We start from the raw sequence: 14,634 nt of genomic DNA, 5'->3' as shown, positions 1-14,634 counted from the left end.
ATCAAAAATGGGGTCATGAAGGATCAGACGAGACTAAAAGAATGACTGAACCACAACAGAAGGTATCTCAATTATCTTCATCCTTCTCTGCCCCCTTTCCATTGACCCTAACCTCCTTGAAGGCAGGCACTATTACATTTTACTTTCCTATACTCAAAGGCAATTAGGTGGTGTAATAGATAGAGAACTGAATCTGGAGCAGACCCAGTCAGCCTCAGTTTTTTTCAACTACAAAATGGGAATAACAATCTCCTACTTTCCAAGTTTCTTGTGAAAATGACTACTTATAAAGGACTTAGCCTATCATAAGTGTTCAATAAATTAAATTGAGGAAATAAGAAGAAAGAAATCTGGGTAAGGTCCCTAACTCCAATTTCCACACCCAAAAATGATTCAGTGAATATGATTACACCCAAGCCAGAAGTGAGCAGCCTCTAGATCTCCTGGTCTGTGTTGTCCATTGTCCCCGGCAGTCTTTGGGGAGAGGCTCAGTTGGGCTGCCATTTTCTGAAATCAGGTCTACCAGATACCTTTATCTTTCTTAAGTCCTCCAAAGTCCTTTCTTCCCTCCAAGCAACACCTAACCTGGCCTGATAGAAGCTACAGATATGGGGCAAGAGGGACAGAGAGATAGAGAGACAGACACAGAGAGACAAAGAAAGAGAGGAAGATGACAGATAAATCAATGAGAGACTATGGCACTCTCCATGAAGGAAAGGGAGTGAATCCCCTCAGGGGGACAGTGGTTGACTGATAACCCTATGGACCCTCCCACAATGCCCTGCGTGGGCCCCCCAGGACCTCCCTGTCCATACCTGCAAGGAGGGCCTGGCCTGTGAACTGCCCATACACGGAGGCAGCATGGGGAAAAGCATTGAAGGATGGGACCGAGGCGCCAGCTGGGCCCCCTGAGCCGACTTGCTGCAGATCCAAAAAGGCCGAGCTAGATAAAGAGGAAGGGGTGGAGCTAGAACTGGACCCATCGGGGGTTTCCTGCTTTATGGCGAAAGGTGAATGAGGATCTGCCGGAGGGAGGGAGACAAACAATGAGAGAGGGGCATGAGATGATGAGATGAGAAGACATGTACAAATCAAAATATGAGATGCCAAGGGATCAGGGTGGGTTGGGGGACCTGGGGAGGAGGGGGGACCTGGGGCTCCTCCTCTCTTAGAATAAGGGGGCCTCAGCAGCATCAGGAAAGTCAAGGCCTTATCCACGTTCCTCCTGCTCTGGGTCCTCTTGGGGTCAATGAAATGGGCACCACAAAGAGGACAAGACAAAAACTGGGTCTGCTTCAACACTATGCTGATCCTATAGTTTCAGGACCACAGTGTGAGAAGAGAACTTTCTAAAAGCATCACCCAGCTCTTACTCTTGGCTGAGCTGGGAGAAGGAGGACCCAAGACAAGAAGTGGGTCAGCCTCATCCTTCTGGCTGCGCTGTGGCTACCCTTGGGTAGGTTTCTATCTGTACAGTCCATCTCTTCTTACATGGTCTTGGGAACCCTCACAGATCTTCTTTTGTAACTGTGCCCCAACACAACCCCAGATCCCCTTACCTGCCACAACAGGGTACGTCTGGTGAGTTGAGAGGTTGCGGCCAAGTGGTGTGTTGGAAGGGGTCAACGTGGCCTTCCCATCATCCATGGCACTATTGAGCAGGGGCAGAGGATAGAGACCCTAGGGAGCAAAGAAATGGTCAGTACATAGAGAGCCCAGAAGTTGTCCATACCTATCCAGCAGAATGAGGTCTAGAGTCATTCCCGAGACTCCTGGACTTAAAACAGAGGGTCATCTCCCACTTCCAAGCTTTTGCAGAGTCCCTCCATGATTAACAGGCTTGCCTTCTTCATTTCCACCTTGCAGAAAACCTGGTTTTCTTAAAATCCACAATCGACCTTCCCTGGTGTTCCCTCTACCCAGTTATTACCTTTCTCTCCAATCTCAGAAATTGTTTATGAATTTACCCCATATATATTTTGTCTATATCTCTATCTATACCTATATAGGTGTAGATATAGATAGATATATAGTGATAGAAATAGAGATTTATAAATAAATATCTTCCCTCCCTAAGAATACTGGAAGTTTCTCTAGAGTTGGAATTGTTTCATTTATAGCTATGCCAGTACCAAGCTTAATATCTCATAAAAGAGGGTGCTTTTTAAAGATTGTGTATGACTTTTTAAATGTATTTGTAATCTGTCCCTCACATTGCTCTCTTTAAAGGAAAACAAATGAAAACTAAAACCCAGATCATAAATATGCATAGTCCAACAAAACAAAACAAATTTCCATGTCGGCCATGCCCAAAAGCAAATTTGGAGTCCATCACCTCTGTGGCAGGAGGTGTTTTATTTCCAGGAAATCATGGTTAATCCTTGCTGTGATCTAAAGAAAGATCTAAAGTCTTTCGAAGTTGTTTTGCTTTTTCCTCTTTTTGTCATTGCATAAACTATTTTTCTAGATCCAACATAGTAGATGCTTAATGCTGGTGCTTATTGAGTTGCACTGAATTTTGGTAAATATCCATAAATATAGTTTTTTGGGGTTCCTTGCACTCTTTTCCCAGCATCACTCTGTGAACAAGTCATTATCTCTATTTTCCAAATGGGGACACTGAGGCACAAAACACTCAGGAGTACCTTGTCCCGGACACAAAGTTGAGAGATGTTAAATTCAGCACTCAATTCCTGATCTGACTCAAAGGCTAGCAATCCTTCCACTCTACTGTATTGCCTCTTGATCAGCTCCATGACTTCCCAATTTTCCCTAGCATTTGATTCTTTAACATCCCCAGATATTCCTCCCTTCCCAGCTAGGAGGAAAAAACTCTACAAGCTTCTAGTCTTTGCTTTTTCTTCATTTATCTTCTTCAGACCTTAGAGCTCCAATGCCCTTCCAACTTGTTTGGATGTGGGGACTCACAACCCTAAAGTCTTCTCAGAAAACCAAGAATTCATCTTTACTTCTTTTGGTTGTCTTCACTTTGAAATACTGACTCCCCAGGCTACTCTGATTCTACCCCTCCCTCCCTTCCCAGGACCCCAGAGAGTACCAGAGGGGACCAGAGCTCAGGAGTGACTTAAGTGTAAATGCTTGCTAAGAATTCATCCATTGAGGGTACCATGGGAACCTGTAATTTTCTGAGACCAACCCATAGCTTGAGGTTTGCTCCCAACTTCCAAGAGCAAGATAGATTTATGGATCAATCATAGAAAGAATCAAATCTTAGAGATGGCCTTCAAACTATGCTGGCTCTCAATGAACAACTGAGGCTACAAAATGTCTGTAGTATTAGAAGTAGAATCAGGAAGACCAGAATTTTCATCTTGTCTCAGATAGTCACTTGCTGTGTGACTTTACCCTCCTTGGACCTATACTCTATCCATTGTTCCACTTAGCTGCCCCTTGTAGCAGTTATATATGATTAATTCATCTTTTTGTAAAATTCTCAACAAAAGAATAAGTCAAATACCTCTTTTGTAATCCAAACACATGGATGATTGATATTTTTAACTGAAGATTGCCTTCCCATAGCTCTCCTCATTCATGGTGTCAAGAATCATCATGGACCTCTCTCTTGTGAGAGGCTCTTCTGACTATGATCATCTGTGACTTTATAGCCAGAACTGAAACTTCATGAGGCCTATGATTACAGGTCTTCTCATCCCCAAACTGTTAGGGGACATGACAAGAGCCCATGGGAATTAACATTCCTGGGGTACAAGAGTACAGATTGACTTAGTATTTACCATCTACTACTCTGAATCTTGACCTTCCCAAGTTATATGTATTTGGCTGTTTCATATTAATTCTGTCTGATAAATACAAGAGTATGTGGAGAATGCTCATATATCTAATACACTTTTAGATCACAGTTCTAAGATCAAAGGGACCTCAGAGGTCATCTAGTTCAATCCTTTTCTTTTATAAATTAGGAACCTGAGGCCCAAGGAAATTAAGTGGCTTACCCTAGTAAGGTAGGAAGCAAAGATAATGGATTTGGACCAAAACTAGTGGTTTTCCCACAATACTTTGGGACCTCGTTGCCATTTCTTGAAGAACAGCCCTGTCCTCTTATCATAGGGAAAGAGTCAATTGGAGTATGAAAGAATATATTATAAAATTCTTAGAAAGGATGCACTGAGATTTCTCCTTAACTCTGGAGAGAGAAGTTTATATTCAGGGCCTTTTCCTCTGCCCAATTCCAAGAGGAGGGGAGAAGGGAAAGAGGTTAAATCAGCAAAGGCAGAGTAAGAGATATATGGCAGAAGGGCTCCAGGCTTACAGAAGGACTCAGAGCACAGCGGACTTTCTCATCGCCACATGGGTCGTGATGGATGTTTGCATATCACTGCATTGCCAGGCTGCTGTCTCCACTTGTCTCCATTAGCTCCCCCCCCCCCCAGACCTGACTAGGCAAGTTGTCCTGGAAGGGGCGGGCGCCATGGTTGAAAAATGGAACCAGTCTTCAGGAAATGTTGCTTCGACAGAAGCCTTCCCCAGAGTCATGGCCGGGTTTCACTGGCTCTCAGCAGGCCCATTGTTCTCCTGCAGGCTGGCTCAGTCACACGAATCACATTGGGCCTCTCTCTCTCTCTCTCTCTCTCTCTCTCTCTCTCTCTCTCTCTCTCTCTCTCTCCAGACTCTTGGTACAGACCTCATTTCCCACCATGGAGCCAATGATACCTTCTCTGCTGACTGGTTGATGAACATCCAGGGCCTTTTCTCAGACTTGCTGATAACCTGTTCTCCATGGCCCCCTCTTCACAGCATCCACTGGTGGTAAAAATCGCTGATGCATAGTCTCTCCCCAGCTGCAGGTGTTGGCTCAGGCCCAGCTCCCCATAAAGCCACTGACTACAATTCATTTGGTTACTGGTATCCCTACCGTAGACCCATTCACCCCTTGAAGGCTAGCCACAGAAGAAGAGGCCCCCAATGGACATTCTTTCAAAAGGACGACAAATGGAAGAAGTTCAAGTTAGAACACTGAACTGGGGAAATCTCCTCATCTCACTTGATGGGGGGGAGTGGGAGGGAAGGATTCAAATTGAAATATGTTTTGGTTTTTGCAAGGCAGTGGGGTTAAATGACTTGCCCAAGGTCACACAACTAGGTAATTATTAAGTGTCTGAGGTGGGATTTGAAATCAGGTCCTCTGACTCCAGAACCAGTGCTCTAAGCACTGTGCCACCTAGCTGCCCCAGACAAGTTGAAATATGGAAAGCAGAACCAAGTTGGGTGACACAGGGGGCAGCTAGAGAAGTAAGTACAGGAAAAGTGGCAGGCTTTTGGTCTAAGGATGGAAAAAGGGGAAGCTAATGACTCTAGGGGAGTGTGGGAGTTGAGGTTTTCTGAGAAGGTTAAAAGGTTTTTCCTTGATGTCCTCAACAATGTACCTACCCAAGATCCCCAATCAATCCTATAACCCATCCTGTTTCCCCTAGTATTGTTCTCTGAAAGCAAAACTACCCTCTAAGTCTTAACCTTCATTTCTTTAGTTTGTGATTGCTGCTCATGTCCTGCTCTTCATGATCTCATTTGGGGTTTTCTTGACAGAGATATCAGAATAGTTTGCCATTTCCTTCTCTAGCCCATTTTACAGGAGAGAAAACTAAGGTAAACAGGGTTAAGTGACTTGTCCAGGGTCACACAGTTAGGAAGTATCTGAGGTCAGATTTGAACTCAAGGCTTCCCGACTCCAGAGCCAGTGCTCTATCTACTGTGCCTCCTAGCTGCCCCTGAGAGTGAAGTCTTTTAACAATAACTGAATGATGTGCCAATTATCAGCCAAACAAAAAGAAGCCTAGGTTCTTTCAGGAGTGTGCTAATGATATTTAACAACCAGTTCTCCCTTCTCATCCAAAACGTATGCACAGCACAAGCTTAAACAAGCAACGAAATAATAAAACAAGCCCTGATCTATAGCATTTAGCCCATTTTAGAGGAGTAAATGCTCACACTGAAAATTTCACAACTAGCTTTCTGAAAGCCCATTCAAACTGACTCTCTAACACTAACTCTGTTACCAGTTACCTGTGTTTTTCCAGCAAATCACTGAAACTCTTTGGGCCTCAGTTTCTTCATTTATCAAAGAAAGAGAATAGCTGTCCTACAGAAAGACAGCCTGACATAGTGGAAGAGTGTTGAACCTGAGTCAAGAGGATCTTTCAGGTTCCAATCATGTCTTGAGTATTTAAAACCCTTGGAAAGTCACAAGAACATAGATTTGAACCTGAAAGACACCTTAAAGGTCATCTTGTCCACAAATTCTCATTTGATGGACATGGAAACTAATATCCAGAGAGGCAAAGGGACTTCCCCAAGATCACACAGGTAGTAAATGGCAGGATTGGAAACCAGGCCCTTTGATATCAAACCGAGCTCCATTCCCACTGTACCATGATGCCTCAATTTTTCCTATGCAAACTTTCCAACCAGCCTGATTGGAAAATCAGAAGATTCGGTTGTTAATTCATCTCTATCTATGTAAGCATGCCTCTGAAAGCCTCACTCTCCTACTCTGCAAAATGGTCAGATTAGATGACCATAAAGGGCCCTCCTTGATTCAACACTATGCTCCTACACAAGGCAGTCTGGGAACCCGAAAAGCAAGTATTCAGAGATATCTGTTAACATTATTTGGGGCAACTAAGGTAGCATAGTGGATAGAGCACTGATCTTGGAATCAGGAGAACAGGAGTTTGCATCCTGCCTCAGACTAGCTGTGTCAAGTCACTTAACTAGGAATGCCTCACATCCAGGGCTGTCTCCAGCCATCCTGATTCATGGCTCTGGAGGAGAAAATGAGGCTGGTGACTTAGCACAGCAGCCCCTCACTCCAATTCAATTCATGTCCTTGTTATATCACTTCCCTGATGTCATGGTCTCTTCTTTGAGAATAAAGGAAAAGACATCATCAGCATTATTGAGCTCTTGGGGTTATTAAGAAAACCAACCAGGTAATATTTGCCAAATGGCTTTAAAATTATAAAATGAGGTTTTATTTTTATTATTGTGTATATATGTACTTGTGTGTGTGTTTATATATGTGTGTGTGTGTGTGTGTGTGTGTGTGTGTGTGTGTGTGTGTGTATGATCACAGATCTGGACAAAATGCTTTGTTTTGTGTAGACCTCATAAGAAATGTTGAAAATAGACCTTCAGGTCTCATGGTACTCCCCTCCCAGAGGGGCCTGGAAACTCACCTGCTCTCCTTTGGTGTGGCTGGGAGATGGGTAAGCCTCAGTATAATGCTGCCTCTCAAATGGGCAGTCCAGGGACTCCAGGTGATGCTGGCTGAACGTGTCAGTCCTTAGGTGCTTCCGAGGGCCGCTCCCACTGCTCTGAGAGTCGATGCTCAGCCGGCAGCTGTCCTGGTCACCTGGAATGGAAGAAGGCCTCAAAGAAGGCCCTGTCACCCCATTGCCCCCCCAATCCCAGGGGCCTCTCTAGAGGGAAGGGGATGCCATGATTTGTCCCTTGGACTCACCCTAATGTGACACCTACCAACCTTAGCCTACCTATATTCCTTTAGAATGCCATACTCATTGGGTCTGAATGAGCACCCTTAGGAGATACTTAGCACATAGATAAGATAGAGAGCACAGCACCTGTGCATTAAAGATGCCTCAGGAACTTGCTCTGGCCCTAATGCTTTGTGATCTTGGGGAAGTGGCTTCCCCTTTCTGGGCTTCAGTTTTCTTCCAAAAGCTAGATGGCTTCATAGGCTCCTGTGGTTTTAAATCTATGATCCTTTGCACCTAATCATAAAAGGTAATTTGAGGAAAGAGAGAGGAGGGGAGGGAGAGAGAGATGAGAGGGAGAGGGAGAGGGAGAGGGAGAGGGAGGGGGAGAGGGAGGGGGAGGGGGAGATGGAGGGAGGGGGAGAGGGAGATGGGAGGGGAGGAGAGGGAGAGGGAGTAGTAATTGGTTGTAATATTCTGAGGAAGATAGAGAGGGGGGAGGAGGGGGAGAGAGAAAGGGAGAGGGAGAGGGAGAGGAAGAGGGAGGGGAGAGGGAGGGGGAGAGGGAGGGGGAGATGGAGGGAGGGGGAGAGGGAGGGGAGAGGGAAGGGGAGAGGGAGGGGGAGATGGAGGGAGGGGGAGAGGGAGGGGAGGGGAAAGGTAGAAGGAAAGGGAGAGGTAGAAGGAGAGGGAGAGGAAGAGGGAGAGGGAGAAGGAGAGGAGGAGGGAAAAGGAGAGGAATGGGGGAGGGGAGGAGGGGGAGAGGGAGAGGGAGAGACAGAGAGAGCAGTAATTGGTTGTAATACTCTGAGCAAGTTATTTTTTTCTCACTGAGTCTCAGTTTTCATCTTTGTTCAATGAAGAGGTGACATTAAATGTCTGGAAAAGACCCTGTCGTCTATGACATTTTAGGAGGCTATGAAGCCCCTTCCAGGACAGGTGTTCTCCCCAACTCATACACCTATTTGAACCTATCAGACACTTCAGGTTGCCCTAACTCTCCTGTCCATACGTAGATGGAACAAATTCTGTTCCCTTCTTCTGAGGACTAGAGAAACCAGGAAGCACCATCAAGTAAGTCCTTGTGTTCTTTAAGACCCCAGGTGGGAAGTGAGGGCTCTACTCTCTCCATCAGTAGCTGTGGTCCACAGTCCTTCAGCATCCCCTGGGGTGGGTGCTCCACTGCCCTGTTCCCTCCCTACTCACTGTCATCCATTTTCCTCTTGCTGTCGTTGCCGGGCTGAGCAATTCCCAAGAGTCCATTGATAGAGTAGGTTGAACCAAGTGAATCTGACTGTGGAGACTCTGGAGGTGTCACAGCTGAGCTGGGAACTGGAAGAGAAAGGAGATAGGAGACAAAACAGGCATCAGGATGACTCTCCAGTCACATGGGCTGAGAGAAGCAAGACCCTTCAGCCTTGAAGAATAATAGTCTAGAAAAGGGAACGTAAGTGGCATAATCAACAGAGAGACAAACTCTGAGTCAAGAGGACCTGGGTTCAAGTCCCCACATGGGGGACCCTGTGTGAACCTGGGCAAGTCACTTCAACACTTAGAGCACAACTTCCCCATCTATAAAATGGAGATAAGAACCCTTTGCAATACTCACCTTGAAGAGCTCCAAGGAAAGGTTTCTAGGAAAAGCTCAATCACAAAGCAAAGGTTGGTGACGGATTACCTCTGTGGGGATGGCTGGAGCTACTTACTCAGGGTGTGTCCTGGACTCAGAGACTTGGAAGCCACACAGCTGTCCATGGGGAGGTTGAATGGCTGCTGCACTTTGGTCCGAATAATTCTATGGGGGGAAAAATAGGAGGATGTTGGGGACACTGGAGAGTCTGAAACTGCCCTAGTCACAGCTTTCAGGTGAGTCTCTATGGAGTCCAACGTTATTTCATGGGAGAGAAAGTGAGCTCTTTCTGCAGCCCAGAGATGGAATGCCCTACTCTCCCAGTACTCTAAGTGGCAGGCACTATCTTGGGAGAATCCTGGTTCAAATCCAGTCCTGTCCTGGGAAAATCTCTTGACCTTTCTTTGCCTCTATTTCCTCATCTATAAAATGAGAGGGTTGAAATCTATGACCTCTGAGATCTCTATCTCTAGATCTATGAGTCTATAAACCCATTGTGTCCTAGAAACCAGCCATATTGGACAAGAGAATCAAAAAGAAGGGGTCCTGCCTCCTAGATCTAGCCAATCAGGGAGCTAGCTAGGGTGGCAACTCATGTGACACACCCAGCTAAGTCCAGTTGCTTAGCCAGTGGTTTCAAGGAACCACCGTTTTAAAGAGCCTTTGTGGAGACAAGTATGGAGCATGGGAATGGAAACAAGAAAATCTGAATTCACATCTGTGAACTAACTAGCTTCAATCCCCTTTCTTTAGAAACTGTATGCTGGTTTTCTCAATCATAATAATAGCTACCACTTATTTAAAATGTATCCTATGAGGTGGAAGTGACGTTGGGTCTGGTGTCCCCAACCCACATCACTCATTCCTAAAGGGGGCAGGGCTAGGTCAGGAGCCTAAATCCCTACTAGTCTGAGTTCATGAAACTGATATGTTTGGGTCACCCACCATCCAATCCCTGCTTAAATCCTCCCTTCTCTTGTCAGAACTAACTTGTTAGTGGTTCCCATTGGTCACAATACTGTGCTTTTCTCCTCTCCTACCTGTTGATTGAACTGACGCTGGGGACAGTGTCATTGTCACAGACCCCTTCAGCCAGGAGCCTGTCCCGAATCTCCCAAGCAAACATGGTTGGATTTTGTCGCTTGTAATCACCAATCTTCTCCACTACCTTAGGGGTGGCCACCTTTGGCTTCGAGCCCCCGATCACTCCAGGCCGGATGCTCCCAGTCTCGTAGTACCTACTCCAATAGAGAACGCCAGAGAATTACCCAGTAAGCAAGTGAGAACAGAGAGAAGGGAGAGCAGGGGAGTGGGACAGCAGAAACTGGGAGAACAAGGGAATGGTGGTAAACAGGGTGTAGAGCAAGGAAGTGGGGTGGCAGGATTCAGATCTGCCTGACTTTAGGCTGCCCTGTTGAAGGGTTCTTGGGGGGAAATGTGGACTGAGAAAATGGGCCACCAAAGGGATAGTCTTTGGAAAGCTTCAAAAGCAGAGAATGGTTTAGCAGAATTAGCATGATATTAGAACTGAGTTCCAATCATACCTCTAGTACTTGCTACATGTGCAACAATGGGAAAGTCATCTCATCTCACTCCACCTTGGTTTTCTCAACTACAAAATCTGAGCAATTGAAGCACATGATCCCTAAAATCTCTTCAATCTTTAACTCCTATCCCTTACCCTCAACCGCCAAATAGGATAACCCTCCTTTTATAGGGTCATAGACCTTATAAAGGATTTCAGAGACCATTAAGTCCAACCCCATCCACTTACAGATGATGCCCCAGAAGGTAAAATAATTTTTCCAAGGAAGCAAGTATCAAAGGCAAGTTCTAACCTAAGACTTCTGAGTCTGCACTGGATGGGGGGCTGAATTTACCTCCACTTACTTTTCTGTGTGACCTTGAGAAAATTACTTAAATTTTCTTATCCATACGAGGGGCTCAGACCAGTTGACCTTTACAATCCTTCTGGCCTGAAATCTTTGAGCCTGTGACCCTATAACTTCTAATTTTATTTCTACCCTAAGATTCTAGACTTTTTATGATGTAAGCTAAAGGCAGGAAAAGGTAGCTACAGGCAAGATTATTTCATATTATTCAATTAGCTTAGCTTGGGTGGAAGAATTCATCATTTTTCCCTCCCTAACATTTCCCATTTCCCCTGCCTGGGTAGCCCAGCTCCCTCTATGACCTTGCAGCTTGGCTCTCTGCCTTTTGTTACTACTTAATTCTTCATTTCTGCTCTTAGTTCACAGTTGGGCTTATTCTCTTCCTCTCTAGGTCCCTGGACAAGTAAGGTCATTACCAGGTCCATCGTTGCTTAAGATGAAAACTTCAGTCTCTGAAAACTATGGGACCCCAACCCCTAGGTCTCCCTAAAGAAGACACGCTAAAGAAATCCCTGCATTAACCCGTTTTCGTTTCTGTTTTGGCACCTAATCAAACTCTCCCGAGTGGAGTCTATTATTCATGGGTAACAATAACAAAAACAGCTGTCATTTAATTAATTGTTTTAGTGTTTGCAAAGTAGTATGTAAACTATGTATGCATAGACATACATGTGTATATATGTTTATGTGGTATATATGCATATATATGGGTGGATGTACTAACAAGACACATGCAGTGTTAATGGAAGGCGATCTCAGAGGGAAAGGGAGGGGGTACAGAAAGGACTTAGTGGAGGGATAAAGAAGGTAAAAGGGCGGGGGGATCCTGAAGAAGATAAAGTCTGAGATGAATCACCCAGAAAACCATGGAAACCTAGAGGCAGAAGAGAGGAAGAAAAAGCTCTCCAGGTATAGGAAATAGCCAGTGTAAAGTCTTAGGTTCGGGAACTGCAGCATCCTGTTCCAGAAATAGCAAGAAAGCCAAGATCATTGGAGGAAAAGCCCTAGAAAAGGAAATGTTGGAGACCAGGGTTGTCAAAAACATGAGACAGGAGAGATGAATTTCGTGCTTACCTGCCCAGTATCTTGCTGACACAGCCGTGGCTGACCCGGAGCTGCCTGGAGATGTCACAGGGTCTCACCCCCTGATGGGCCAGATCCACAATGCGTTGGCGTACCACCTCAGGGAGAGGCCGGCCATTCACAAAGGCGCCACCCAGCTGGTTCAACCCCCCGTGGCCTAAAGAAAGAACATCTCCCCCATTCCCAAATGGGCAGGTATTGAGGGGGAAGAAGAGTGAGTTAGAAAATTGATTTTAAAAAATAGCTTACCCCTGTCCAAAGTCTGTACATTTATTTGTATTTTGGCATATACCAACCACATGAGGCAGATGTTGACCTCTAGTTTTCCTCCAAACCATAAGTGAGCCCAAGACCCTCATCTCTTTAATCCCACCATGAAACAGACCATCCAAGAGAGATTTGTTGACATGATAAGGAGAGGAGTAGGCCGAAGTTGAGAACTCTCAAAAAGAGCATGATAAGAGATGTTTTCTGTCAAAATACCGGAGCAAGGGTAGATTTAGGTACAAATAGTAAGGCCTCAGGGGATCAAGGACACAACTCTGATTTCAGAAACACCCTAGTCCCAGAACTATGGTTTTAAAATCAAAAGATCTGAATACAAACCTTCATCTATCATTGTCTACATAACCTCAGGTAAATCCTGGGTCTTAGTTTCCTTATCTGTAAAATGAAGGGTTTCAACAAGATGGCCTCTAGGTTCCTTCCAACTCTAAAGCAATGATCCTATGATTCTTCCACTGTCCTGTAAGACTAAGAAAAAGCAATTCCCTTCTCTTTCTTTCTCTACTCTTTTGCTCCTAAGGAGACAGAGAGAAAGAACATTATCCTGGAAACCAATCAGGAGACCGGAGTTCTAAACTCAGCTTCTGCTACTCATTCAATATATAATCTTAGATAAATTATTTTACTTCTCTGAACATCAGTTTCCTCAATGGTAAAATGTCAGGGTTGGACTAGAATTCAGGGATTCTTTATCTTTTTTAAAGTCTCTTTGGCTTTCTTGGTATTATGATGAAAACTGGGGACCTCTTCTCAGATTAATGTCTTTAAATGTAAACTACATTGACTAACTACATTAAACAAAGAAAACTAATTAATTACTGGTGTGGAAATTGGTTTGAAAACTAATATTGGCATCCCTAGACTAAGAATGCCTGGTAATTAGTCTCTCAGATACTTTCTACTTAGGATAGTCTATGATTCTAAATCCTTGAGTCAAGGATTGAGTCAGTCAAATTTGCTTCATCAAATTTGCTTCTTCTCTTCCCTGATACAAAACTTCTGACAAGACTTAACTCGCCAATGACTACAGGACAATTCGAGGCTGGGCAACTGTGCCTTATGTTCTACAGAGAAAACACTAGAGTGCTATCCTCCATGAAAGTCTACCCATATGTTGTACCCCAAAACTATCCCCATTCTTACCCTTCTAAGAAGCAATGTAGGCAATTTGGGGAGGGAGGGGAAGAAGTAGTACAAGATCTTTCTCAGATACCATTTATCTCCTCTGATACCCAGAAGAATAAAAATAGTAGAGTCAAAATGGTGTTATTTCTGATCCTGGCACTCTTTAAGGAACTGTGCCCCTATCTCAGCACTGCTAAGCTTTCCCTTTCACCAAACTCACTAGAGAGCCTTTCTCAGTCTGCTGGCTTCAGTTTTTAACCATCCCTGAACACCCTCTCCCTCCTTTTCTCCTCAACATCTACCCTCTCCAAGTGAACAGCCTCCTTCTCTCAGCCTCTTGGACCGCAGGGTTGATTATTCATCATCCTTCTGTTTCCATCCTTTGCTTTTTTAATCTTGTTCTGCAATCAATGATGAGCTCAGGAGAGAATTGGGCAGTTGGAACTTTGAAAGCAGGAAGATAGGGAGTAAGGCAGGCAGGGGATCTCAGTCAGAACATTTCTGGAAACTTAACAGAAAAAGCTAAGAAGGGGGAGATTTTCTTGCTAGCCCTGGCTCTGCCATTAACTGACCATGTTAGTTTAGTGTCTTTAGTGTCTGCTTTAGTGTCTTCACCTGCTGAATGATAGCAAAGGGGTGGAAGGTCAACAGTCATGGTCTCTTTAACACCAATGGCCTCCCAGTGTTACAATATTGTGCTGTCAGGAACACCATGATCAAAGAAGAATCAGAAACCCTGATGACCCCATGGGGAATGGAGGACACATGGTGAGTGAGAACAGGATGCACCATCTTACTGAAGATGCCTTGTAGATGTGGTAAAAGAGAAGCTCAGAGGAAAATGAAATGATTATGGTTTCAAAGGACTCCAGTTCAAATCCCTGTCACTTACTGCCCATGTGACCTCAGGCAAGTCTCTGGGTAGCAAATTTCTCACTTCTAAAATGAGAGGAGTTGGTCTAGATAGTCTCTAACATCTCCTTTAACTCTCCATTTTGGATCATCATCAAGAATGATGGGAAAAGGAAGCATAACAGTCATGTAGCAATAGTGATAGATAACTCTCAAAGAGCCTGTGTGCTTGGAGTCAGCATATTGAATGACAGAGTTGGGAGCCAAGAAAAGATTTGGCAACATTAGGTCCAAG

General features: G+C 44.7%; 1 protein-coding gene across 4 annotated transcripts in view; it reads right to left on the bottom strand.

The window, feature by feature from the left end:
- The window catches only part of PAX8 (paired box 8), a 79,055-nt gene that overhangs the window by 20,274 nt on the left and 44,147 nt on the right, over positions 1-14,634 (bottom strand). For 2 of the 4 annotated variants that reach the window (XM_074198042.1, XM_074198057.1), the window contains exons 2-8: positions 12,069-12,234; positions 10,143-10,343; positions 9,179-9,267; positions 8,679-8,804; positions 7,215-7,390; positions 1,560-1,680; positions 816-1,022 (exon numbers count right to left, since the gene is read on the bottom strand). In XM_074198042.1, the coding sequence (XP_074054143.1) occupies positions 816-1,022; positions 1,560-1,680; positions 7,215-7,390; positions 8,679-8,804; positions 9,179-9,267; positions 10,143-10,343; positions 12,069-12,234 (1,086 nt within the window). The remainder of the gene's footprint in view (positions 1-815; positions 1,023-1,559; positions 1,681-7,214; positions 7,391-8,678; positions 8,805-9,178; positions 9,268-10,142; positions 10,344-12,068; positions 12,235-14,634) is intronic. The other 2 variants (XM_074198050.1, XM_074198068.1) reach the window with 1 other exon arrangement.

The sequence above is a fragment of the Macrotis lagotis genome, chromosome 1, assembly GCF_037893015.1.
Source record: "Macrotis lagotis isolate mMagLag1 chromosome 1, bilby.v1.9.chrom.fasta, whole genome shotgun sequence".
Taxonomy (NCBI): Eukaryota; Metazoa; Chordata; class Mammalia; order Peramelemorphia; family Peramelidae; genus Macrotis; species Macrotis lagotis.
This window is presented reverse-complemented; position numbering and strand designations above follow the sequence as displayed.